General features: G+C 46.3%; 1 protein-coding gene across 2 annotated transcripts in view; it reads right to left on the bottom strand.

Moving 5' to 3' along the window:
• Positions 1–695: 695 nt before the first annotated feature.
• The window catches only part of RGL1 (ral guanine nucleotide dissociation stimulator like 1), a 234599-nt gene continuing 209074 nt past the window's right edge, over positions 696–26220 (bottom strand). For both annotated transcript variants that reach the window (XM_066361707.1, XM_066361708.1), the window contains 6 exons: positions 23897–24018; positions 20624–20713; positions 14481–14667; positions 10529–10780; positions 5681–5795; positions 696–3065 (listed from right to left, as the gene is read on the bottom strand). In XM_066361707.1, the coding sequence (XP_066217804.1) occupies positions 2878–3065; positions 5681–5795; positions 10529–10780; positions 14481–14667; positions 20624–20713; positions 23897–24018 (954 nt within the window). In that variant the 3' untranslated portion in view covers positions 696–2877. The remainder of the gene's footprint in view (positions 3066–5680; positions 5796–10528; positions 10781–14480; positions 14668–20623; positions 20714–23896; positions 24019–26220) is intronic.

The following is a 26220-nucleotide window of genomic DNA, read 5'->3' as shown; positions in this document are numbered from 1 at the left end:
CTTTTAGGCAAGAAGTCACCAAGTCCAGTGTCTAGAAGATGCTTTCCAGAATGATCTCAAAAAAGGAGTCACCTAGTGCCAGAAATAGAAATGCCAATCTTTCCTGCCCCACCTCATATTACCAATGATTAAAACCCTACTTGGGTCTCTCCAAAAAATCACAAGGGCCCAGAAATGTGATAATTTGGAGCCATTTACGAAGCCACTGGGAAATAATTCTGGGAACTTGTTGGAAATATTGTAATATGATGAGACGACAATTAGGTAGAGCTGGTGAGTGAAGTGGGCCTCGGGTGACTGCCTTTGGGAAGACCTTCTTCCCAGAGACACCTCCAGGCTTCAGGAATCACAGATGGTAGCAAGTGCAGACTGGGGGGAATGCTGTCAAGAAGGATGCAAAGTGCTACCTTGGATCCTAACTTCAAGTTCAATGTTATAAAAAGTGTCTCCTACTGCCGGATTCCTAAGAAGAGCAATCTAGCAGCAAGGAGTCACATCTGACTAAAGTCTCCTCAGGACAGCATTCTTTCCCCAAACCTGATTTGCAGGATTTGTGACATTTGCCTGTGGAGAGGGTTGCCCTCCCAACTCTACCACTGGTGTTGCTTGCCCCATCCGAGCCAGAGTGGGATTCCTAAGAGCTTATTGACACGTCTAGAGCCCAGAGCCCACCTGATTTAACACTCCAGATGCAATCCCTTTGGGTCCGGCAGCACACGCCAACCAAGTCCCAAACCAGTTTATTAGTTTAACCAAAAGGTAAACAGATGACGGAGATGCAGAAAGACAAGCATGCAAGCAGCTAAAAGCGTTACCCGGCTGTCCACCAGGACACAAACGTAGGACATTAAAGTGGCATTAAATAAACGAGGCTATGCTATATCTACTTGGAATTTCCATTGTCTTTAAAAAAAAAAAGAATATATATATATATTTTACATTGCAGTATATAAATCTAGACTCTACATGTACAGTATAAATACACAGGCGAGCACATGGGCACAAGGATGTCTCGGTAGCTACGTGCTCTAATGAGGCTGACAGACAGTTCTCTGTTTCCTTTCTGACCTCCAGACAGACCGACAGCATCAGGCTGGGCCACAGTCACGTCAGTGTCCACGTTGTCTAGCACCCTCCAAGCACAGAAGCACAAATGGGCCAGGCCTTGCAAACAGAGGAAAGTGCTTTGCGACTGGCTGAAACCCCGGCGGCCTTCACGATGCAGAGGCTGGTCTGGTAGGAAGACGGGAGGGAACGCGGAGCCCTCCTGGCCCGCTCCTTGGTCCACCGCCCCCAGGCGCTCAGCTCCCCTGTGTCTCCTGCACATCCCGTACAGCTATTTACAGTACATCCCACAGACCTCACAGAACCTTTGGGAGCTGTCATGCAAGGTTAGGCAAAAAAAAAAAAAAGAAAAAGAAAAAGCTCCATGTTACAATCTACACTTTCACATGTGGTTTTGTTCTCTTTATTTTTGGAATAGAAAATGCTGTTTGAGATTTTTTTTTTTTTCTTAAAAAGGGCAACATTCTGAAAGTGCTTCTTACACATGTCAACATCCCACATATGGCTTTTTAGTTCAAACCCCAGCACAGCTCAGACTTGGAAGGGAGAGGGTGATGGTGTTATTAGAGACAAAAAAATAAAATAAAAATGTCACTTAACAGTGACACTGTGATAGCAAGTAGGAGACCTGAAAAAAAAAAGTTACAGATTCCATCTGGAAGGACGAACCTCTCTAGACAGGATTTAGAAACATATGCAGCCCCCATCCTTCCCCCATGACGAGGCACAATACTGCTACAAGTTAATAAGTAAAACGGGGCGCTGCCGTCAGCAGGGAACGTCTTCCGAGGGGCTGTTGCCGGAGCGATCGCTGCTTGAAACTCTTTCACAGGTTCAAAATGATCAAAGAAGAGTCAGTCGCAGTAGAACTTTCTACACCTGAGGAACAAATTGCACATAATATAGAGGAGCTACGATCCAGATGGCAAAAGGCTCCAGACAGAGAGTTTTACATGCAAAAGGCAATTGGAAAAGGCTGATAAGTTACCAAAAAACATGGCTATTTGTGCAAGAATGACTGTGATATGCTCGTTGGGGGGAGGGGGAGGGCAGAAACGCAATGTGGATGCTGGAAATCAGAACGGGCTTGTGTTGACTCCAGAAGGTGTCGTGGTGGCTGGACTGGGGGGCCGGCTGGGCCTCCACAGGGGCCCCCGCCTCCCTGGGGTGGCAGGAGGCAGGGGCTGCTGCAGAGGCCGGAAGCCACGGGCTCATCAAACCCTTTGCAAAGTGGCCTTTCATGGAGCCCGGGGCACCCCCGGCCTCCGCGGTCGGTCGGTCGTTCCCTTCTGCGGGCGCTGGAGTGGGAGCTCAGTCCTCTCCCTCTGACAGTTCGGACTTCTCATAATACTGGCACGAGGACACTCTGTGTTCCCAGGATTGGATCCACTTACTTGGCAGGTGGGAAACCAGGTTCTCAGGTCCTTCTGTTTCCCTGTAAAAAGTGACCTCAACTTCCCAGGCCGTTGTGCAAATGTGTTCTTCTGTCGTCCAGAATATCCTCTAAGTCCCTCATATATTGGTATATATACACATACATACTAGATATGTGTAATATATATTTATAAATGTGGATAATTTTACATTTCAGTCCCAAATGGGTCAAAGAGAATCAGTAAAGCATCCACTCTTTCGCGCCGAATTCATCTCCAACGCCCCCATGACGTCTGGAGCCTCGCGCACCCGGGGAACTCAGTCGGGAGCTGTGGGCGCCACCCCGGTCCTCTAAAGCTGGATGGTCGGTGCCATCGCCGTGGCCTGTCCCCAGCCCTGCTCTGCCATGGGCAGGCAGGGGGCCGCAGGGCCGTGCCTTCAGAGGGTGATCTTGCTGTGTCTGTTGCTCCAGCAGCCCCGTTTAGCTGTCCTGGGCAGCGTCAGGCTGGTCCGGCTACGCATTTTCACTTGGTCTTCTGTGGAGTTCTTTTTGCGTAAAATGAAGTCAAAGTTCACTTGGCTGTTCATGGCATAAAAGACGTTTGCCGAGTCTGGGATCACGAGTTCTAAAACAGAGGGGTGAAGAGAAGGCGGTCAGCTTGTGCAGGTCAGCCCAGCACGGACAGCGGCAGGGGGAGAGTCTGCCCAGAAACAAGGCTGGGACTGTGGCCTTCGGTCCCTGGAATGTGAATTGAACCAGACAATGTCCAACCCTCCCCCCCCCAAATATAGGTTCCTACAACTTCTCAATCCCATTTTTTTAAAAAACTAAGTACAAACACAATCTGAGAAACTCAACCCATGAACTAAATGTTGAAATGCACACCGAAAGAAAGTCCAGTAGGAGATAAAACCCAAGTGAATTTAAATGACATTCCCAACATCAAGCTGCTGAACGGCAGGACTGGGGCCGGGGCCGGGGCTCCTTCCTCCTGCAGCCTCCTTTCCGCTCCAACGCGCAGCTCTCTCAGAGCCCACGAGGATCCAGGGACACGGGGGCGGGACAGGGTAGAAAACCTACAGGCTTTTCCAGGACTCCTTACTTGAATTTTATGAATGGTTTTTGAAGTCATCCCTCATCCAACCCGTGTTCTACTCCTTCTGAGACCCTGCTTCGGCAAGAGCGTGCATTTTAATCTTAAACAGCCTCCAGGCGATACAGTTCATGTCTGTTTACACTGAAGCTACTGTCTACTTCAGTGGTTCCCAACCAGATGGCTGCAATTTCTGAACAAGGACTATTCCAAGTGTGATGTAAAATGATCAAGCAAAGTTATTTTAATGCATTTTGATTTTTAAAAGAAGGTATCTACTATTTAGCACTCAGGGGAAGGGACATCTAAAATCCCCAGCAGGGGACACACAGGGTGAAACGTGTGCGTCCCGCTCTGTGGCAGGACAGAGGGAGGCAGCCAGAGGGCGCACCTGTGGCCGGCCGGGCTAAGTCAACCTGTGTCACCTCCGAACGCGGAGCTCCTACAGTGTCAGGGACACGGTCAGGTTGTAAGCCACTCTGCACCCCTGTCTCATAAAGAATAACATCCTTCAAGTGTCTCTCATCACCTGCCCACAGAGTCCCGTTTAGCTGACGAAGGACCAAGGCCTCGGGAGGTCAAGCAGCACCCCCTAGGCCACACAACAGTGAACAGAGACGGGCCCAGGCTGCACCTCGGGGTCCCTGGGTCCTCGGCCCACCGGCCTCACCTTAGTGTTGTCTTGTCAGGAATGTGGTGGAACTCGAGACCACTTTTTAGGCTTAGAATTTTAACTGAAACTACATTAAAATATATCTTCTAACTGAGAAAGATGTGCCACACAAGTGAGGGCTCTGTTGAACAAATAAGAACATTTCTAAAAGGTGGTTGAAAAAGAATTTTCTCAGAGGCAATAATAGTCTTCCACCTCTGGAGAAAGGTACTGCTAATTTTGGCCATTCTAACGCCTCTGGGCCCACGGCCCAGCCCTGGGCGATCCGTTGGTCCAATGGAGTAAGAGCAGCTGCTCTCTCCCCAGACCCCCACCTGCATAACCCTTCTTTTCCTTTGGGGGGGCAGTTTGTTGGTCAGAGCCCTACATGAAGACCCTCGCATTGGTTAGTGCTGGCTCTGTCGGCCATATGTCTGTTCCCACTCTGCTTGGAAACCAGACTTACTCAGACTGAGTCACTTTCTAGGAGGTGACAGCGTAGAGGAGTTATCTACCAACTCGTCTCCTCCTCTCAACAAAGACAACCCAGCTCAGATCAGCAGAGAGACACATGCAGGGCGATTATCTGCCCAGAGTTTTCATAAAAGCAATTTTGCAGACCACCAGTTCTTTGTCTCAAGAAGTGTGAACTAAAGACCTTTCAGATTCTGGTGGTAAAAGCTTTTGCTACTTGAAGGTCGATCATGAATAAAGATAAACTGGAAGGCACACTTATACAAGCCTTTCATAAATGATTAACTGAAACCATAGGACAGGGGTCCCCAAACTGTGGCCCCCTGAGGCCATTTATCTGGCCCCCGCCGCACTTCCGGAAGGGGCACCTCTTTCATTGGTGGTCAGTGAGAGGAGCACATTGACCATCTCATTAGCCAAAAGCAGGCCCATAGTTCCCATTGAAATACTGGCCAGTTTGTTGATTTAAATTTACTTGTTCTTTATTTTAAATATTGTATTTGTTCCCGTTTTGTTTTTTTACTTTAAAATAAGATATGTGCAGTGTGCATAGGGATTTGTTCATAGTTTTTTTTATAGTCCGGCCCTCCAATGGTCTGAGGGACAGTGAACTGGCCCCCTGTGTAAAAAGTTTGGGGACGCCTGCCATAGGAAGTGATTATAGACACTGTTACATTTCAGTTCATGCACAACTCAGACACATGTTGTTGGGTACAGGAGACCCAACAGAACCCCTTCTGCCCCACCGCCTGATATAAGCAGAGACCTGACACAGGACGAGAAGTTTACAAAGAACGGGAAGCAGGAATGCTCAGCAAAACTGCAGAAATAACAAGGTTTGCAGGGGGCAGGGCAGCCTGAAATGCTTCATTCTACAAGGGAGCTGAAGGCATGGTTCTCCACGCAATCCACCTTTGCACAATTAAAAAACCCACTTGGTTCCATTTTTAAAAAGACATTGTATACATTTTCTGTCTTCTAAACCTGGGGCAACCCTCTGGGAGAGAAAGCCCGCGCCCACCTTTGTCCTCCGAGATGACCTGCACCAGCTCGTACTCCTCGGCTGGGTCCGAGTCCAGGTTGTGCTTCAGCATGGCCCTCTGGATCACGGCGGGAGTTTTATCCTGGCTCGTCAACTGCAAAGACAAAGAAGCCGTTGGTACAGTATTTAGCTTCATGCTTCCTGGGAGTCCCCCTGACCCTCTGGTTTCTGCTGTCTTTGCCGTTCCAAGCAAGTTGGCCCAGTGGAAGGAGAACAGGACCAAGAGTCAGAGCTCCTGGGTCCTAGTCCTGGCTTGAGCCTCAGCAGTCAAAGGATAGTGGGTCCTCTACTCTCAATCACCCTCTGTCACAGAGTCTGCCTCCCATTGGAACAGAGAAAAGGCAGCCTTGCTTGTCCACCTTGCACAGATTGAGGTGCATGAAGGTACTATGAAAAACGTATTTTTTCAGTCTTGGGCCAAAATTATCCTGACCTGTTGAGATGCTGCTATGGTACCGGTTACAACTCGTGAGTCAGAAATGGCCAGTCCTGCACACCAACCATCTCAAAAAAATGTGACCCAGCAATCCTATTCCTAGGTGTTACCAAGAGAAATGAAAACATGTATCCACAAATGACTGGCACACAAATGTTCAGGGGAGATTTACTCCTAGCAGCTAAAGACTAGAGTCAGCCTGAATCTCCACCAGCAGGAGAACAGGGAATGGATAAAGAAATTATAGTCCATTCCCAAGAGAGCACTGCTCGGCGGATCAAAGGGAATTAAGAGCTGATCCACACAACATTGGGGAGGAATCTCGAAAACGTCACATTGAGCCAAAGAAACCATAAATAAAAGATTACATGCTGCAGGGGTCAGTTCTCTCAAAAACAGGCCAAACTAACCTGTGGTGTGAGAAAACTAACTCTAATTAACCTTAGCTAGGTTAAGAGGGGTCTGACGGGGAAAGGGCACAAAGGAATGTTTGGAAGAACAAAGAAAGGCTCCTAATCTAGGGTGGCAGTCACATACATAGTCATAGACACAGACGTAGGCATAGACAGAGGTAGAGGGAGGGACAGTTATCAAAACCCCAAGAACGGAACACAAGATTTGTGTATGTCGTCGTTTGTAAGTTATGCTTCAAGCTTCTAAACGTTTAAAAATGAGAAATCTAGCATTTTTTTTACGTCACCAGTTCTGACGTTCCCCCTTTATCTCTGCCCACCAGCTACCTGTCTGCAGGTGCTTAGCAACAGAGGGCTGACCTACCTACCGTCCCTCTGTCCCTCCAGGCAAGTCCTTTAAATATGAAAAGGAAAATGAAAACAAACTATTCTTACTTAAAAATAACAGCTATTCTCTGCATGGGGGAAAAAGGAGAGACAACCACAAAAACAAAACAGAAAACAAGTCTAAAGTCCTCCGAAAACTGTGCCACTGTGAGCCTGAGGATGTCTCCCTCCAGTCAGGGGCAGCAGCTGGCATTTGCGATTCCATAAACAACATGCATTACAATGGGGTCCTTGTCGGCAACAAAGACCCTGCACATTTGTCTCTTACCAAAACATCTGGCGGACCCATTTACAAGGGAGAAATAAGTGCACACAAATTTTTAAAGGAGGAAAATATGTTGTTTAATGGGCTAAAGGAAATACTCCAGTGATATATATAATGCGAGCCTTGTTTGCAATTATAAATATCTAGTATCCACATTAGAAAAGTGTTTTAAAAGAAAAATTAATTTTCATAATCCATTATTTAATCCAAGACATCCACTTCCATATATGATCAATATAAAAATTATTAATGAGGTATTTTACATGCTTTCTTTTTTTTGTACTAAGTCTTCACAATCTGGTGTATATTTTACACTGACGTCTCAACGTGAACTATTCCCATTTCAAATGCTTCATGGCCACATGTGGCTGGTGGCTGTTCCACCTAATGAAGCCCTGTCAAATGACACTTGCCTGTGGCCTTCATGCGCCTGAACTAGGGGGTGAAACAATGCCGTGTCCCATCCCCGAGGTTAGTTTTCTAACACCACAGGTTAGTTTAGCCTGCTTTGAAAGAAGAGACTCCTATAGGATGCAATCTTTTGTGTCTTGTTTCTTTGGCTCAACATGGTGCTTTAGAGACTCGTCCACATTGTTGCATGTATCAGTGCTTAGTTCCCTAAGAGGTAAAGCAGGCTGAAAATACAGTAACAGTATGAAGACCTTGGCTTCCTAGTGGTTCTCCTCCCTCTCTCCCACACTCCTTGGTCAGCCCTTCCCTTGCTAGCACTTGAGTTCTGTGTCAGCCCACGTTCACTCCCCCCCGACCCTATCCACTCAATAGGTCTGGATGGCGCCCAGTATTGTACTCCAGTACCAACCCATACTTCTGACCATAGACAACGCCATCTGGATCTCCTATTGGTAACATCAATCTCAATGCCCCCAAAACCTCCTCCTCCAGTAGTTCATATCTCATTTGACACGACCACAGAACACCAAGCTGCCTGGATAGCCCTGAGTCCTCCCTCTTCCTCATCCCCCACAGCAGTAACCAAAAAGTTGATAACGGAATGAATGGATTCTATAATTATACCTTATAAAAATCTTTTTAAAATCCACATGGTTTCCAATCACATGAGCATCATCCAAGCCCTTATCATCTCCTGCATGGAATATGATAGCAGCTTCCTAACTGGCTTCCCCACCTCTATCGAGCCCCTGGACTCCAGCATTGAGACTCCAGAGTGCCAGTTACCTTTCTAATGAATCTTTTTTAAGTGTGGGGAGGGGAGATAGTAAGACAGACTCCTGCATGCACCCCAACTGGGATCCACCCGGCAACCCCGGTCTGCGGCCGATGCTCGAATCAATCAAGCTATCTTCAGCACCCGAGGCCATGCTCGAACCAATCGAGCCACTGGCTGCAGGAGGGGAAGAGAGAGAGAAGGGAGAGAGGAAAGGGGAGAGAAGCAGATGGTCGCTTCTCCTGTGTGCCCTGACCAGGAATCAAACCCGGACGTGCATATGCCAGGCAGATGCTCTATCCAGCCAACCAGCCAGAGCCCTAATGAATAAATCTGATCATGACTTAAAAGCCTTCAATAAAACCCTACTGCCTGTGGGACTAACACAAGCTCCTTCGTGTGGGCCTTAGGCCCTTTATAATCTGATCTGAGCTCCATTAGAGCATCTGGAACATTTTGAATAATGCTTTATAATCTCCCTTTTGATTATAAGTTCCTCAAAGACAGAAATGTCTCATTCATCTCCCTGTCCCCAAATCCTCAGCCAATGATTAGTACACAACCAAGCTCATGACTTGTTTTTTTGATTCAATGAATGCTTTGGTAAAGCTCTCTTTAGAATGTTAAAAGATAGCTGCCTTAATATCACATGTCATATTCAGAGCTCAGCTTATAAGCACTCAGAATGCCCTCAAAAAAGACCAGTGATGATAAGATATAGGATTTATTGAGGGATTTCATTGCAAAAGAAAATCTGCTTTTCAATATATGCTATGTCCTATATTGAGTCCATTCTGTGATATGATAACCACACCAGCTCTTATACACATATACACACCAGGAGAGACTCTGTCATAGACTGCCATTATTCAAAGCACTTCTGGGACTGCATTCAAAAACACACAGATTTAGCCCTGGCCGGTTGGCTCAGTGGTAGAGCGTCAGCCTGGCATGCGGGAGTCCCGGGTTCGATTCCTGGCCAGGGCACATAGGAGAAGCGCCCATCTGCTTCTCCACCCCCCCTCCTTCCTCTCTGTCTCTCTCTTCCCCTTCCACAGCCAAGACTCCATTGGAGCAAAGTTGGCCCAGGCGCTGAGGATGGCTCTATGGCCTCTGCCTCAGGCACTAGAGTGGCTCTGGTTGCAGCAGAGCGACGCCCCAGATGGGCAGAGCATCGCCCCCTGGTGGGCATGCCGGTGGATCCCGGTCAGGCGCATGCGGGAGTCTGACTGCCTTCCCATTTCCAACTTCAGAAAAATACAAAAAAAAAAAAAACACAACACAGATTTTACAAGAAGCTCAAAAAGCTCAGTCTCATTTATGTGTAAACATAGTTCCTCAGGGACTCAAACTGTATTTTCAGTTTGATCATCCACTTTGCTAACCTGAATTCCCAATGACAAAAAGAAAATTTTGCCACCATGGAGGACACTGCCAAGGCTGCATGGCAATTCAATGACAAACCCAGCACGGCATTCCATGGAGGACTCCCAGCAGGTGTGCGACGCTGGCGTCTTCCCCAGAATGCAGGATATGGTCATCCCAGCTGACAGTTTTGGAAAGGGAACACTGACCCAGAGGAATAAATTTTAGCAAATTTTAAGATGTCAAAATGATACACTAGGCCCTGGCTGGTTGGCTCAGTGGTAGAGAGTCAGCCTGTCGTGCAGGAGTCCTGGGTTAGATTCCCGGCCAGGGCACACAGGAGAAGCGCCCATTTGCTTCTCCACCCTCCCCCTTTCCTTCCTCTCTGTCTCTCTCTTCCCCTCCTGCAGACAAGGCTCCATTGGAGCAAAGTTGGCCCTGGCGCTGAGGATGCCTCCATGGCCTCTGCCTCAGGCGCTAGAATGGCTCTGGTTGCAATAGAGCATCACCCCCTGGTGGGCATGCCTGGTGGATCCCAGTCGGGAGCATGCGGGAGTCAGTCTGACTGCCTCCCCGTTTCCAGCTTTGGAAAAATAAAAAAAAAAACAAAAAAAAAACAAAACGATACAATATACACACTGTTGGTAAGTGACTATTTACACATATGCATTACTGGTGTATGCCCAGGGAGATGTGGGTACTCGTCACTGGGCACATGCGCATTTGCGGGGAGTGCGCATGCGCATGCTCGGGGCCGCCGGGCAGGGCGCCTCACCATGATGCTCTTGTACATGTTGCCGTTGCTGTCCTCTACACTGATGCGGATGATGCAGGTGTCTTCATTCTGCTGGTTGTAAACAGGGGGCAGCACGGTCGAGGTAATGGACGTCACAGACACGGAGCGCTTGTGGATTTTAGGGTTGTTGTTGCACGGAGGGGAGGACAGGGGGTTGATTAAGGACGACATCCCTGAGGAGCTGGTGTCCATGGAATGGATGGAGGAACATGACGAAGACGACTCGGAGAGCTGGAACAGTGCACATGCCCAGAGGAAACGGACAGTTAGAACCTCAGCCCACAGGGTGCTCTGCAGTTTTCAAAGCAGAGTCGTTGAGAGGAATAGATTTCAGTTATTTCCTCCAAACAGCCCACAGCACACACGTGTCTTGTCTCTAGTGTAAGCACCCCAAGGCAGATAGATGCCTATCAGTGACTCAGTACTTGATCTAATCACCCAACCTCTGTGTCAGGCGGGGTTCTCTCCTTTCCTTAGTTATTAGCTGCTCTTAAGGGAGTTAACCAGCAGATGGCAGCAGATACCAGAAACTGGAGGCAACACGATCCTCCCAGTCCTATGGGCCTGGAGCAGGAAGGATGCTTTGCAGACCCACAGAGAGCGTCTCCCGCCTCACTTCATCTCACAATCAGATTTTGTAGCAGAAGAGAAATGTTGATATTTTTAGCAGATTCTAAGATAAGGACCACGTTATACAGCTCTGCATGAAATATTAGTCCTCAAAAGGCCCCTGGAGGTCACCTGGCCCATTCCCTTTCCACTGCTGAGGAACCTCTGGTCAGAGAGAAACTGTTGCCAGTGCCTCCCAGACGCATTCCCATTTCCTGACTCCCGAGGTCAGGTCCACAGAGAAAAGGCGTAGCCCAGGCCCATCCTGCAGCTGACAGTACCGGTACCGTGGTGACCGGATGCAGTATCCCATTCCCCTGGGGATAGGCACCACTCGGAGGTTTGTCGTGAGCATTCACACATCTTGTGGGCAAAACGCAGAGCATCCTGAAGATGTGGGGACTGAGAGTCAGAGGACAGACTGACTTGCCCAAAGGAACACAGGCTACAAACAACTCTGCCATGTTCCACATTTGCTTCTAGAACCAACTGGACACATTTTCATGGTGTATATAAAAAATAATTAAGGAACAAGCTGCTATAGTTAATGAACTTTTCTGATTAAGTGCATAGCTTTCGTATGTGCATACCAGGTCACCAAAGAAACAAGATGCCTGAAACCCACTAGGTGGTGTTCCAGAAAGTCATTCAATGGAATCATTTAAAATATCAGTGGGTATTGTAGAAAATTATAAATGATTTTTCAAAATGAGATAAGCCAATTACAGCACTTAATCCTAACAAATAGTCCAGAAGTCATTTTAAAAATAAATAACATTAATTTCTCTCATATCAGTCTACCTTCCATGGACACAGAGCCCAGAAATCTAGTTTTTTGAGGACCTGTCTTCCAAGTAAAGTGGGGTCTATGCCATTGTATTTCCCGTGGACTCTTCCTCAGGCATAACTGCATCTTGAATTCTACTGCAGGATTAGTTCAATCAATGCTCAGCAGGCTGATGTTTCAGCTCTACAATATAGGAGTCTGACTGTGACTCTATCATAATATGGTTTACATCTCTTCCTTGTGTTCCCTAGCGAGTTGGCAAGTGGCTCAATGCGAAGGCTGAGTGTGGGTCATGACAGCCTCATCTCGTGTGCTGGTGTACTACACGGAGTCCACGGGAGTCCACTGTCCAGTTAATGGTTCAATTTTATCATCGTTTTTCCTTCATATAAATCCATTATTCTTTGTTGGATTTCCCATGATTTCAATGACATTTATAATTAAGATAAAACCTTGAAGATAAAGCCGGGTTATGGCAGCTCTAAACAGACCTCCTGAGGATCGATCTCCCAAATTCTTCATGAGAACTGACTCAGAGGAGCAAGTGTGAGAATAAATGTTCACAAATTGTGATCAGGGGAGTGAAGAAAAAGGAAAGCAATTAAACTTCCCTGAAGAGAATGGCCTCACCCTGCAGCCAGTGGGAGAGGCAGGGCGGGGCCGGGGGCTGCAGGGTCTCAGAGCAGGAGGGGGACCATGGAGGTCAGCCAGGCCACCGTGCAAGGAGCTGGACAAGTGAGGCCTTTCCAGTTCCCTTTCGGGGACACAGAAGCCTAGCAACTACCTGCACCCCTCCAATTCCTCGTTTTTAAACCTATAGAAACTCATGACGCTGAGACAGGCTCATCGAAGAATAAAAATTCATGACCTGTGCAAGGAATCAAAGCCCCAGTGTGGTCAGGGAGGAGACAACAAAGGAATGGAGGGAGGGGTGAGCAAAGGACACACATAGGTCCTAAGTGGCTTTAGCAGGGGCAATGTGAGACTGTGCACCTGTTCGCTGCGGCAGCAGGTGTGACTGGGGTTCTACCTCCTTCCTCAACAGGCAGAAACCCCACAACATGTGGGCCACCCCTCAGTCACTTCCGGACAACGTCCCTCAGCAGAAAAGGGGCCTACAAAGCATAATGACCTGTCAGAAGGTGAATGATGAGACTTCACGTTTTGAAAGATTTGATGTTGCATATCAAGGTCAGGGAGAATGACCACACCTCTGGCTTAGAGCAAATGGCCGAGAGTGCGGCTATAGGTGTTTGCATAGATTTTCCTTAAAATTTGGAAAATGTTCCCTGGGCTTTGAAATAAAAAGGTGAGACATGCAGGTGGGGCAGCACCTGAGTGTCCCCAGTCTGATGAGTCCTGACTGTGGTGTCCTCCCTGCACTGGCTACTTTGTGACAGGTCATTGGGAGTTCCCAGCTTGCCCTTGTTGCTTGCAAACTGGATATAAACAAAATGAAGGAATTGTTACCAACACTTCAACTCACTGACCTAAGTGTAACCAACAGCTCAGAAGTCACTTACAGGCAAGTTTGCTGGCCAAAAACCTCCCCAAATGGTACAAATTCTAGTAACGTCAAACTGGACGTCTCTGATCCTAGCTCAGTGACCAACAATGGGAGTGATGTATACAGAAGATCTTTTGTTTTCATTTATTTATGCAGCATGGAAAATAGAAACTTTCTGGGATTTTTTTTGTCACTCTCATCCCTTTCTGGCGGGGGGGGGGGGGGGGCTGATATATTTGCATCATTGTTACCAACTCCTTACCCTCCTCTGCATCCATGCCCTTTGCCCTCTGAGTCTACAGTTCCTCCCACTAGAAGTAGAATATAGTTCTCTGCCTCATTTATTTATGTGGGATTTGTCCACATGATTTGCCCATAAATTGTTGGTGGCTATGACCCAGGGGAAGACTTAATATGTGCTTACGGGGTTGGGGCTGCCCTCTTGTTCATCTCTTAGCATGCCAAGAACATGCCCTGGGGTATCCCATTCCCCCTAAAATAATGGAAGGCACAGAGAGCAGACCCGGACCAGACCCCTGGCCTAGGGCCAACCAAGCCCAACGCAAATCACCCAGCCTGCAGGGCATGACAGAGAATGAATGGCTGTTGTGTTAAGTACTGCGTTCTGAAGTGGTCTGCTATACAATGTCACAGTGCTAAAAGCTGGGCTCAGACAGGGTGTGACATCAAGAAGCTAACACATCTCTGTCTCTTCACTTTTTTGCTCCTTCTAAGAAAATCCTACATCTCCTCAATAAAGGGGTAGCTCACGCTGCAGGTTATAATCTGACTTTGGATGTGGGTACAGGACAATATTTCAAAAGCTAGAGGAATAAACCAACATGTTTCTGGCTTGTGGACCTGTATCTATAAGGAACGAGTCCCCAGTTAGAATTCTGCTTTTGATATCTCTTAAAAACATGCTTTTCAAAATACCATGGCGTGATAAACTTGAAAAGACATTTCTCCCGTGGCAAACCCTGCGGCAGGTGCCCGCTTGAAACACGGAGAAGGGGTTAAGGACATACCTTCTTCTGAGGCTCATCGGGGGTGTCCATGGGAGTGGTGGAGCCCTCCTCGGCCTCGGAGTGGGTGGACTCGCAGGACGACACGCTGACGGAATCCATGCTCTCTCCCGAGCTCCCGCTGGCCGTGGACTTGGGCTGCTCCTTGGTGGGAGTGCTACTGGTGACGAGGTCCGACCCCAGAAACAGTCTGCAGAAAACACAATGCCAGGCACTCGAGCCCTTACCCATCTGGACGCCGCCCTTACCGATCTGGACGCCATGACTAAGCAAATATTTTTGTGTTGATTCTAAATCCTTGACGTTTTCTCAATCTAGTGTGGCCTGTCATTATTGTTGTAGGAAAACACTGATTACTTAGCTGAATGAAGAGCCGTATTAATCTGAGGTCTTTCTAGGTCAAGCATTCCCCCTTTTTTAAAAAAAAAAATTTTATTTATTTATTCATTTTAGAGAGGAGAGAGAGACAGAGAGAGACAGAGAGGAGAGAGAGACAGGGGGGAGGAGCTGGAAGCATCAACTCCCATATGTGCCTTGACCAGGCAAGCCCAGGGTTTCGAACCGGCGACCTCAGCATTTCCAGGTCGACGCTTTATCCACTGCACCACCACAGGTCAGGCTAACATTCTCCATTTTTTAAACAGTCTCTGGACTACTTCAACGGGATCAAAATCCCAACATAAAATGGACTCCATGAGGCTGAAGACGACAGGCCCTGAGCTGGATACAAAACCAAGGAAAAAGATTGTTTCCTACAATCCAATACACTGCGGTAACCTAAATCCCTTCACTACAAGACTACCAGATAAGAAACTACCAGGTAAGAAATATTAATTAATATACAGTGTGTCCGTAAAGTCATGGTGCACTTTTGACCAGTCACAGGAAAGCAACAATAGACAATAGAAATGTGAAATCTGCACCAAATAAGAGGAAAACCCTCCCAGTTTCTGTAGGATGATGTGGCAGCATGTGCGCATGCGCAGATGATGACGTAACACCGTGTATACAGCGGAGCAGCCCACGGCCATGCCAGTTGAGATGTGGATGGTACAGAGGAAAGTTCAGTGTGTTCTGTGGCTCGCTAAATTCGAATCTGTGACCAAAGTGCAACATGAATATCGGCGCGTTTATAACGAAGCGCCACCACGTAGGAATAACATTACTCGGTGGGATAAGCAGTTGAAGGAAACCGGCAGTTTGGTGGAGAAACCCCGTTCTGGTAGACCATTAGTCAGTGACGAGTCTGTAGAGGCTATACGGGATAGCTACCTAAGGAGCCCTAATAAATCTGTGCATGAGCCCATGTTGAACTGCACTGAATAGGTATGAAACTGGGAGAGTTTTCCTTTTATTTGGTGCAGATTTCACATTTCTATCGTCTTTTGTTGCTTTCCTGTGACCGGTCAAAAGTGCACCATGACTTTACGGACACACTGTATATATATAGTTGTAGAGTTTGGCATGCAGGACAGTAAGGAAAATCCCTACCAGCCAGAGAGGAAGAAGGAACTGAAAACCAGAAACATGTGAGCTCATTCTGCAGCTGCTCTGGACAGAGAGGGGGAGGTGCTGATCTTGGCAAAGTGGGGCCATGGCTTTCAGTGTGCACACGGGCCCCGGAGACCGGGCTGCTGTTCACATAAGGCAGGGAGTTGGAACTGAGACCCCTCACACAGAGCCAGGACCCTCAAGATGCTGTACCTCTGGTGAAAAGATGGGCTAGAAATATTCCTTCCTGGTGGCACAAGAAGACACCAGGGCAGCTTCCCTGTCTTCCCTTGAGCTCGGGAGAAAGAAAAACATCTCCCCAGAAGTTGTGTGTGATCTCAGCCAGCATGTCACTGAGATTCGCTACCAAGTGGTCTGGGGACTCTCAGGCCAGTGATACTCCTGAGGAAACGAGAATTTCTTTTTAATCTTTCTGGAGAAATATACCTTCAACCTAGGCTGCACAGAATCCCCTGATAAAAATGCACTCACAATACAAAGGTGTAAAATACATACAAGATAATATCCTACCCAAAGATGGAGCCAACAGGCATAACACCCAGCAGATTTAGAGACTCCAAGAACTGTCATGTCAGAAAGAAACCAATCATTTATTTATTCATCCGAGTGTCTACCATGGGCCAGCCTATAAAATCAGTGTGTTTAAAAATCTTAAAGATATAAGGAAAAAAAGAAAGAAAACAGGAGTTAAGAGCAAGACACTCTGGCAAAAGAATAGGAAGATAATCTGAAAAAAATTCACTTGAGTGGAAAATGTGATTAAAATGAAAAACTCAGTGCAAGGATTAGATAAGTGTTAAAGAGAAAAAGTGTGAACTAGATGACAGATCTGAAGAAAATGCTCAGAAATCAGCATTAAAATGCAAAGACATGGAAAAGAGGACCGGCCAAAACACAGAGAATGGAGTAAGGAATGCCTGTGTGTGCGAGGTGTGCCAACAGAAGCCGAGTTAGACAATGCAAGAGGGACCGTGTCTGAAGTGATGGTGGCTGAGAAGATTCCAGAACTAACGAACCACACAAGCCCTCAGATCCAGGGACCACTTCTTGAATGGGATAAATAAGACCACACCCCCTTTAAACTGCATAATCCTGTATAAAACACAAAAGAAAGTCTTAAAACCAACAGGGGTGAGGGGGCATAATGCAAAGGAACAGTAATTAAACTGATACGGGACATCTCAAAGGCAACAACGGAAGGCAGAGGACATGGAATAACATCTTCAAAGTGCTGCATGGAAGTAACAGTCATTCTTGAATTCTATACCCTCCTAAGATAATTCCAAGAGTGAGAGCAAGATTCTTTCTCAGACAAAGACTAAGAGTTTACCATTACCAGACAACACAGACAGAGTCAGCATGAGGAGGGAGGGAGTCAGGTGCAAGAAGGAATGGCCTGTACCCAAATGAGCCCTCACTGTATAAAGTAACAGTCATAGGAACAGCGAGGATGAGCTTGATTTTGTATCAACTATTTTGAGAATTATAAGCTCAGATTCCAAGACCTGAAGCCTCTCTTTTCTTCTGCCTCATCGCCACCCCTCCTGCCCCATGTTCCATGTTGTTGCCTTTCCTGACCCTCCAAGCACGACTGCGGCCACAGGAGGAAGAGCTAAGCTCTGATGACAAGTCACAGAGCAAAAAGAATGCTGCTGTCCTACTCGCCCACCAATGACAAGGTAGACCTTTGAATGCTGATCCTCGGCCCATTTTCTGAGAGTCGATCTTAGAACTGAATTGTTCAAAGACCAAAGGTTCTTCTAGCTGTGCAATTGCATGAGGTCATTGTGCTTTGTAAAGGTTAATTCTCACTCAATACTAGGCATCAACGACCATCAAACAAGGCACCCCTTCCCCAAAGGATCCACAATACTCTCCAACCTCTTTGAATAAATGGATCATTAAATGTAGGGAGAGCAAAAGCAAGCGCTTTTTCCACATCTCTTAAAATGTTAAGGTCATAAAATCTTTGAAGATATATGCAAACACCCATATATGTACGAAAAACAAGGAGGAGGACATGTGAGCTCTTTTATTCATAATAAATGTTCAAATTCAACCGAAGATCCCAAGGATTGAACTCGAGCACCTCGGCAAGACGGCACTAGTGAGAGATGTAGCGAGTGCCCAGCAAACCCTGCACAGGGCTCCGCTCCGACAGCCTGCCTCTGGCTCTCACCCGGGTGTCCTCACAGAGGCTGCGCACTGCCCGAGCTGGCGCAGAGACGGGGCCCCTGGACACCAGGGCACCCAGCTCAGTGACTAAGGGACTCGGGATGGAGAGGAAGATGCAGGCAACCACCTGACGACAAGGAAAGACGGCACGTGGGCAGAGGCCCTCAGGATGAGACCTACCTGCGCTGACCCCTGTCCAGACATGCCCGATTCTTTGTGATGCAGGGAGGACCACCGAGATGCACCCCTCGGCTCACCTATCAGGGAGCCCGATTCCCTGTGCAGGTGTTGATCTTACCAGCTGATGAGGTTTGGTCAAGCCTTTGGGATATCTCAAAAGAGAGTTCATCTTCCCTCATAATTGCAGCAATGAAAAGATAGCAAGATGCTATGGAAAATTCCATAGAGGTGAATCTCAAAGCTCATAAATCTAGCACTCATGAGGGCCAGGGTAGACATCTGAACAAAGACAGAGATTTGGCAAAGATATGAGGATTACCTTCAGAATGCTTTCTATTAAAAAAAAAAAAAAAAAAAGAATGCTTTCTATAAAATCACATGTTCCAGCCTAATCCTCAAATGCCTCTGGTCACCTGACATCAGGTAGAAAGAAGCCTGGGCAGCTTCCGATAATGGGAGACCACGCCATCTACCTCCAATGAGGCCACTATCTGTATATGTTACCCTGGGAAAGGGGCAATGTCCAAGGTCACGTACCATCCTTGCCCTAATATGCCTGTCTGAGGAAGGTGGAGAGACAGCGCAGGGAAGTATCAAAAGTGCATAAAAACAGATTTCTGACCCTAAAAATGATTCAAAAAGGTAGTAATAGCAAGTTCTTTCATAAAAATGAACAGCAGCTTCCCAGGCTGTCACTGAAAGCCAGGCACTGATCTGGTTGTACAACTGCCCACCTGACGACAGCCCACTGCGGTGGCCAGTATGGCCCTCGTCTCACAAACGACAGAACAGAGATTCACACAGCAATAACTTCTGGGCTGGGATGTGTTAGGTAGCATGGCTCCCAAGCCCACTCCGCCATGGAAAACTGTCTAATGTTCCAGTCACTGTTCTTGCTTGTCCCTGGCCAAAGCAGACGTGACACTCAAAAGATCAGACAGAGGTGTGTGTCTTCAGTAGAGAGGGGGTCTGGCTGCAGCAGGAGAAACAGAGTGAGCGGGGAGAGACAAGGACACAGGTGGCGACAGCTGGCAGGGCTGGGACGATGCTGCAGGCCCTGAAGAGACTTGGGGGCCACTGCTGGGACCGGATTTCACTCAAAAGGAGACAGGTGCAAAAAAAAAAAAAAAAAAAAAAAAAAAAATAAAAAAAAAATAAAAAAAAAATAAAAAAAAAAAAAAAAAAAAAAAAAAGGAGACAGGTGCTACGGAGTGAGTTACAGAGGGCCTGCCACATGCCTGGCACAGAGCTAAGCATATGGCATGAGTACGAAGGACAAGGTTCCTGCTTTCAGGTGGCTTATGTTCTGCTGGAAGAAACAGCCAGTCTGGCTGACAGTGATCAAGGTAGACAGCAACGTTAGAGAGGGTGCTCTCTCAGGAGGTGACACTCTTGCCCACATTAACACAAAGAAAGAGCATGCCAGGCCAGCACGCAGCAAGGGCCCTGGACAAGCCTGGTGCAGCTGAAGGGTGGCTACAGCTGAAGAGGTGAGCTGGAGGGGTGCTGGGTGAGAGACGGTGGCCAGGAAGGCGGGGGAGAGCGTGCAGGGCCCAGGGACTCGGGCAAGGAGGTCAGGCACTTGTAAAATGAAACCACTGAGGTTTTTAAGCAAAGAAATGATATAGTACAATTGGCCCTCACCATATCGTGGTTCACTTTTCGCGGTCTTGTTGTATCACGGATTTTTAAATTGTATATATCTAATTTTGTATCGCAGACTTTTCGCTATATCGCGGGATTTTGTGATATATTGGTATTTTTATATATTTATTACTTTAATTATTTTTGTGGTAAAATAAGCAAAATAAGTGTGGGAAAGGTTAATAGCAATGTGGGAAAGGTTTATAAGAGTGTGAGGAGGGTTTATAAAGCCTTAAATATATATAAAAATAATAAAATAAATATAAGGTCGTTACTTTGCAGATCTTCACCTATCGTGGGGGGTTCTAGAACCTACCCCCCGTGATAGACGAGGGACCATTGTACTTTAAGAGGCTACAGACTATTTGGTCGAGAATGGCCTGCTGGGGCAAGCCTGGGGCCGGAAGCTAGTAGGCTGCTGCTGGGGAGCTCTGGGTAAGGGACGATGCTGGTTCACGCCAGACCGACAGCAGAGGAGAATGAATGGGTTTAGAAAATATACACAGTGAGTTCGTGACAGAGAGATAAACTATTCACAAGTGAGTGGATTTTCCTCACTTCTGCCCCGGCCCAGGGGGACTGTGTTGAACCCCCCGCTCTCCCCAGCTCTGGCGGGACCCCCTGGGGACACTCACAGGCTGAGCCTCTTCACCATGCTCTTCCGGGGCTTGGGCGACGTGGCGCTGGCGTCGGGCGCCGCTTCGATCTCACAGGACAGAGCGTAGCTGCAGGGAGAAGGGGGCTCGTGAGGTCACAGCTCCACAATGGAGGGACAGACTGAAATCCACACAACTCGCTGGTTCTTTAGAAGAAGGTGCTGATCGTTCAAAGCAAAGATATATACTATGTTGTTCCATCACACATGCTGAGGGTACTGACTCAGTGACCGGGTCTTACAAATTCACACGTGTGCCTCCTCCCCCCCAACCCCCACTGGCACACAAACTGAGGCTGGTTAGTTCCACGTGCCTCAAATACATGGATTTGTGTTTTGTGCAGCATGAACCAGATACCATTCTGTCTCCTGATCACTCTCATCCCACTGCTGAGCCGGCGGAGAAATCATCTCTCCTCCACTCTCTCCTTCCCTCCTGTTATTCTGCGTGTGCGTGCATGCATGCGTGTGCATGTACTTATTTTTTCTCTAAGTCTCTTTGAGAAGAGACTTTTACTTTTGTAAACTATCTAATCTTTACTGAATAGACATAGGCAATTTCATTAATAAAGATACATTGTTTTATAAATGCCAAAACGCTCCAGATTTTGACATCTACATGCCATTGAAGAGGCAGGCATAACTTCCAAAGCACAAGAGGAATTGATATCTGACTTGAAATGTCTTTTGTGAAAGCTTGTCACTCTAACTAGCAGGTGTATTTGGTTCTGGGTAGGCGAGGAAGGGTAAGTGAGGTACATATTAGCTTGGTAAGTTGCTAATTATGTGTACTTTTTTTTAAAAGTGAAGATATAAACAAGCATTTGCTCAAGTACAAGTATTCATTGATAGCCTGACCAGGCGGTGGCAGAGTGGATAGAGCATCAGACTGGGATGCAGAGGACCCAGGTTCGAGACCCCAAGGTCGCCAGCTTGAGTGCGGGCTCATCTGGTTTGAGCAAAAGCTCACCAGCTTGAACCCAAGGTCACTGGCTCCAGGAAGGGGTTACTCAGTCTGCTGAAGGCCCGCAGTCAAGGTACATATGAGAAAGCAATCAATGAACAACTAAGGTGTTGCAACACGTAATGAAAAACTAATGATTGATGTTTCTCATCTCTCTCCGTTCCTGTCTGTCTCTCCCTTGTCTATCCCTCTCTCTGACTCACTCTCTGTCTCTGTAAAAAATAAAATAAAATAAATAAATAAGTATTCATTGATATGGGAATTACTGGTATTCAAATATTAATTTAAGCTACAGGTGTTTTTATAAATTGCAAGAAAAAAAGGGATGTGTTTGACAAGATTCCTTTAATCATTAAAAAAGTCAACTTACACAGCTGATATTTTAAGCCTGGACTTGTGACCCAGACGACCAACCAGCATGGTCTCTACATCCCATGTATGAGAAGGTTGTACCCAGAGCGAAAGCTCTTTCACGCACACTGATCATCAGGCCAGGAAATGTGCGGAGGCTGTAACTGCGTTATTTGCTACACAGCAAAGAAAACATCTTCAGCAACTGACAAGCATTCTGAATCAAAGGTTTTGTTTTCACGTAACAGGACCTATCTATTTTGGGATTGAAAAAGGTTTCAGAAACCATCTTCCTAACTAGTTACAGTACTTCTCGTCTAAACCTCATTTCCTCATTAGCAAAATAATTTGCTATAGATTTTGCTCTACCTGTGGTCTATAATGGGGTCAGCAAATACTTTTTAGAGTAAAAGATGATTCTCTTACTGTTTTTTAATTGACTTTATTGGGGTGACACTGGTTGATAAAATTATACAGGTTTCAGGTGCACAATTCTACAACACACCGTCTGTACACTGTATTGTGTGTTCACCCCTCCCAAGTCAAGTCTCTGTCCCCCACCCTATACCCCGCACCCCTCCCCCACAACACTGCTGTGACCAGACAGCAAGTACTTTAGAGCAGGGGTCGGGAACCTATGGCTCATGAGCCAGATATGGCTTTTTTGAAGGCTGCATCTGGCTCGCAGACAAATCTTTAATAATAATAAAAAAAACGTTAAAAATATAAAACATTCTCATGTATTACAATCCATTCATTTCCTACCGCTCATGTTCATGGTTGCAGGTGGCTGGAACCAATCACAGCTATCCTCTGGGACAACACTAAATTTTTAATAGATAATGCGTAACGTACACGGGTCGTTGTATGGCTCTCACGGAATTACATTTTAAAATATGTGGCGTTCATGGCTCTCTCAGCCAAAAAGGTTCTCTGGTGCAGGCTATGTGGTCTCTGCTGCAACTACTCAGCTCTGCCTTCAAAGCAGGAAAGCTGCCATTAATAAGATGTAAATGAATGGGCTGTGTTCCAGTAAAACTTTATTTATGGATAATAATATTTGAATTTCAAATAACTGTCCATGTCACATTCTTCTTCCAACCCCCCAACCCAACCATTTAAAAATGTAAAAGTAAGCCATGCCCTGGATATGGCCTGCAGGCTCTAACCCTCTGGGCTACATGGTAAAGACAACACCACTCCTGGGCCAACATTCAAGACACTGGAGTTAATGTGCCTTTCCATGCTTGTCAACCACTATTTTGAAACCTGTCTCTTATGTCCCAGCCACATCAGAGTTCTCACTGTTCCTCCAAATGGAATGTATGTCGGGCCACCAAGCCTTTGCTCATATTCTTCCTTCTGCCTGGAATGTTCTTCTCCAGTCCTCCTGGTGTAAGCTTCTCTCTCCTTCACAGCCCCGTCCAAATGTTAGCACTTTAAGACCATCTTCCCTACTTCCCCCATCCTTGGCCAAATGACTTATTTCTGCCGAAAGTCCTGTAGCATTTTATTTCAATTCTTCACGAGCGTCTCCCCGCCCGATTGAGAGCCAGTACCAATGAACAATAGTGACACACATGGTGGTCGTGGTGGTTGGTGGTGGTGATGATGAGCACTCTAACAAGTCGTTCCCAAATACGACTTCATTTAGCCCTCATAAACATCTTCTAGAAGAGCATCCTGAAGGTCAGGAAGAATAAGTGACTTGTTCAAAGTCACAAAGGTAAATAAATGGGGGAGCAAGAATCTGAAAGCACATCTGATGCCGTCAATACAGCCTTTCCTGCTCCATCAGGGTCCTTTGAAAACCGAGGACCTAGAACCTCGGAGCTGCTCACTGAGCAGTTGTTGAATAAATGGCCACAGAAGAAGTGGACGTAGCACCCCTCTCACCCACCCCGCAGAGCCACCTGGGTGGGCACTACTCCTGCCTACCTCTCCTCCTCCGTCAGGAGCCGCTGACTCCGGAACCACAGGATGAACTTCTGGTCTGGACTCATACAGTAGCTGTTGCAGGCAGATTGTAGGAGCTTTATCTGGGCAATCACTTCAAATTCCTAAAGCACACAGAACACCAAAAAGAAAGAGTGACAATAAGCCCAACCAAATGCATTCTTTTCAACATGAAAAATGCCACATTGGGATAAAAAATGGAGAAGCTCAACCAGAAGATCTCTGAAGCACTGCCTTCCTTAGAAATAAAATAGGTAATTCTTAAAAATTCTGACTCAGAGTGCGGGCATGTTGGCTCAGTGGTAGAGCGTCGGTCCAGTGAGTGAATGTTCTGGTTCGATTCCCGGCCAGGGCACACAGGAGAAGAACCCATCTACTTCTCCACCCCGCCCCCTCTCCTTCCTCTCTGTCTCTCTCTCTTCCCCTCCCACAGCCAAGGCTCCACTTGGAGCAAAGTTGGCCTGAGCACTGAGGATGGCTCCATAGCCTCCACTTCAGGCGCTTGAATGGCTCCAGTTGCAAAGAAGCAACACCCCAGATGGGCAGAGCATTGCCCCCTGGTGGGCTTGCTGGGTGGATCCAGGTAGGGTGCATGTGGGAGTCTGTCTCTCTGCCTCCCTGCTTCTCACTTCAGAAAAATACAATAAATAAATAAATAAATAAATAAATAAATAAATAAATAAATAAATTCTAAAATTCTGACTCAGCATTGCTTAAATCCTTATATGCTTTAACTGTCAATCCTCTGTTTGTTCCCCTTAATAAAGCAACGTAAGTGAATAAAACAAGTCACCAAAGCAACCCAAATTAGTTACTGCCTGAAGTCATAGGGACTTTCATTTTTTCTTTTCCTTTTTCATTCTAAGGATAGAAAAGTTATTTTTTTATTGAATGCTTTAGAATATATTTAAATTTTCTATTTCTAAAGCCTAAGAGATAAACAAAAAAATAAACAAATAAATGTAAGTCCAGAAGCCCCCAAGTTCCCCACCCCCATCTTCATCAACCCTGATCCCTCAACAGATATGTTTTGCTACAGCTGAATATCTAAACAGTTCAGGGCCTCATAAACTTGAATGTTTAGATTTCCAGAATCCTTGGGTTTTTATTATTCCAGTAAATCATTTAACTAAGTCTTTTAAGGCTCACAAGAGAAGCAAGTATATAATTATGTACAAAATTATTTATACTTCTTTGGAGGCACCAATAAAGATTGTTATTTTTAAGTCAGCAATATGTATAAGTTTTATACTTAGGTTTTATACCCAAACTTTCTGAGAGTTTCACACACTAATTTTAAAAGAAAGAGGTTACCATCCAGGGTTATTCTGAAGTTAAAGGACAAAGACGGGTAACTGTAGAGGCAATAATAATTTTGCTCTCTCATTACAGGACGTGACAGAAGTAACTCACAACTGGCAAATTCCATGGTGTCAATTTCCCATCCAATGACCTCAGTTCTTGGTCTCACTGTCCTCAAGGAACGTGTATCATCGGGCTACAGAAGGAAGTATACTCTACCAAGGACAGAAGATTCACATCTGTCTACTCTAGAGTGTATCTGTTGCTAGTGAACTCAGCCTGCTCAGCTCCTGAAGTTCTGGTTGCAACTTCAAAGTCATTTCCTTCTGAAAGTTTCTCTGACCCCTCAAGATGGGGATAGATGCCCCTCCTACAAGCTCCTCCAACACCCACTCCTTCTGCTCACAAGCCCTTAAATCAGGTTACATTATAATTCCCTATTTATGTGTCCACCTTTGACCTGGATGTGAACTTTTTTTTGCTGCTATAATACCCAAACCTATCATAGTCTAACCCATGTTACTAATACAATCAGTCTTTGTGGAATAAAAGAATGAATGAATAAAAGAATGAATGAATGACTAAAGAACAATAAGAGTACTCTGGGGTAAAGTTATTCTTTTTCTTACTCATTTTCCTTTGAATCTTTTAAATATCTATTTAAATACACACAACATGTTAACACTAAAGCCACAGCAAATATTCACAGCTCTCCGTTTTCTTTTACTGCAATGCAGAACTATTCTACTCTCCACACAAAAAAATTAAAACGTATGTTGAACATCCTTTCCTATGCTGACATAAAAGAGAAATTCTGAACAATTATCCACATGTAACAATGAAAACCCTTTCCTTCCCTCTCAGATGGACCCGGAAGAGTTCACCATCTATACTAACTCTTCTACGTCACTTACTCTTACAAAACCCCTCTGCCTCATAGGATGAACCTGCTATTACCGAAGGAGAGGCGGAGGGTAAGGGGAGAAACGTGGGCTTCGGAGCGG

The sequence above is a fragment of the Saccopteryx leptura genome, chromosome 2 (assembly GCF_036850995.1).
Source record: "Saccopteryx leptura isolate mSacLep1 chromosome 2, mSacLep1_pri_phased_curated, whole genome shotgun sequence".
NCBI lineage: Eukaryota > Metazoa > Chordata > Mammalia > Chiroptera > Emballonuridae > Saccopteryx > Saccopteryx leptura.
Note: the sequence above shows the minus strand (reverse complement) of the source record. Positions and strands in the feature narration are given on the sequence as shown.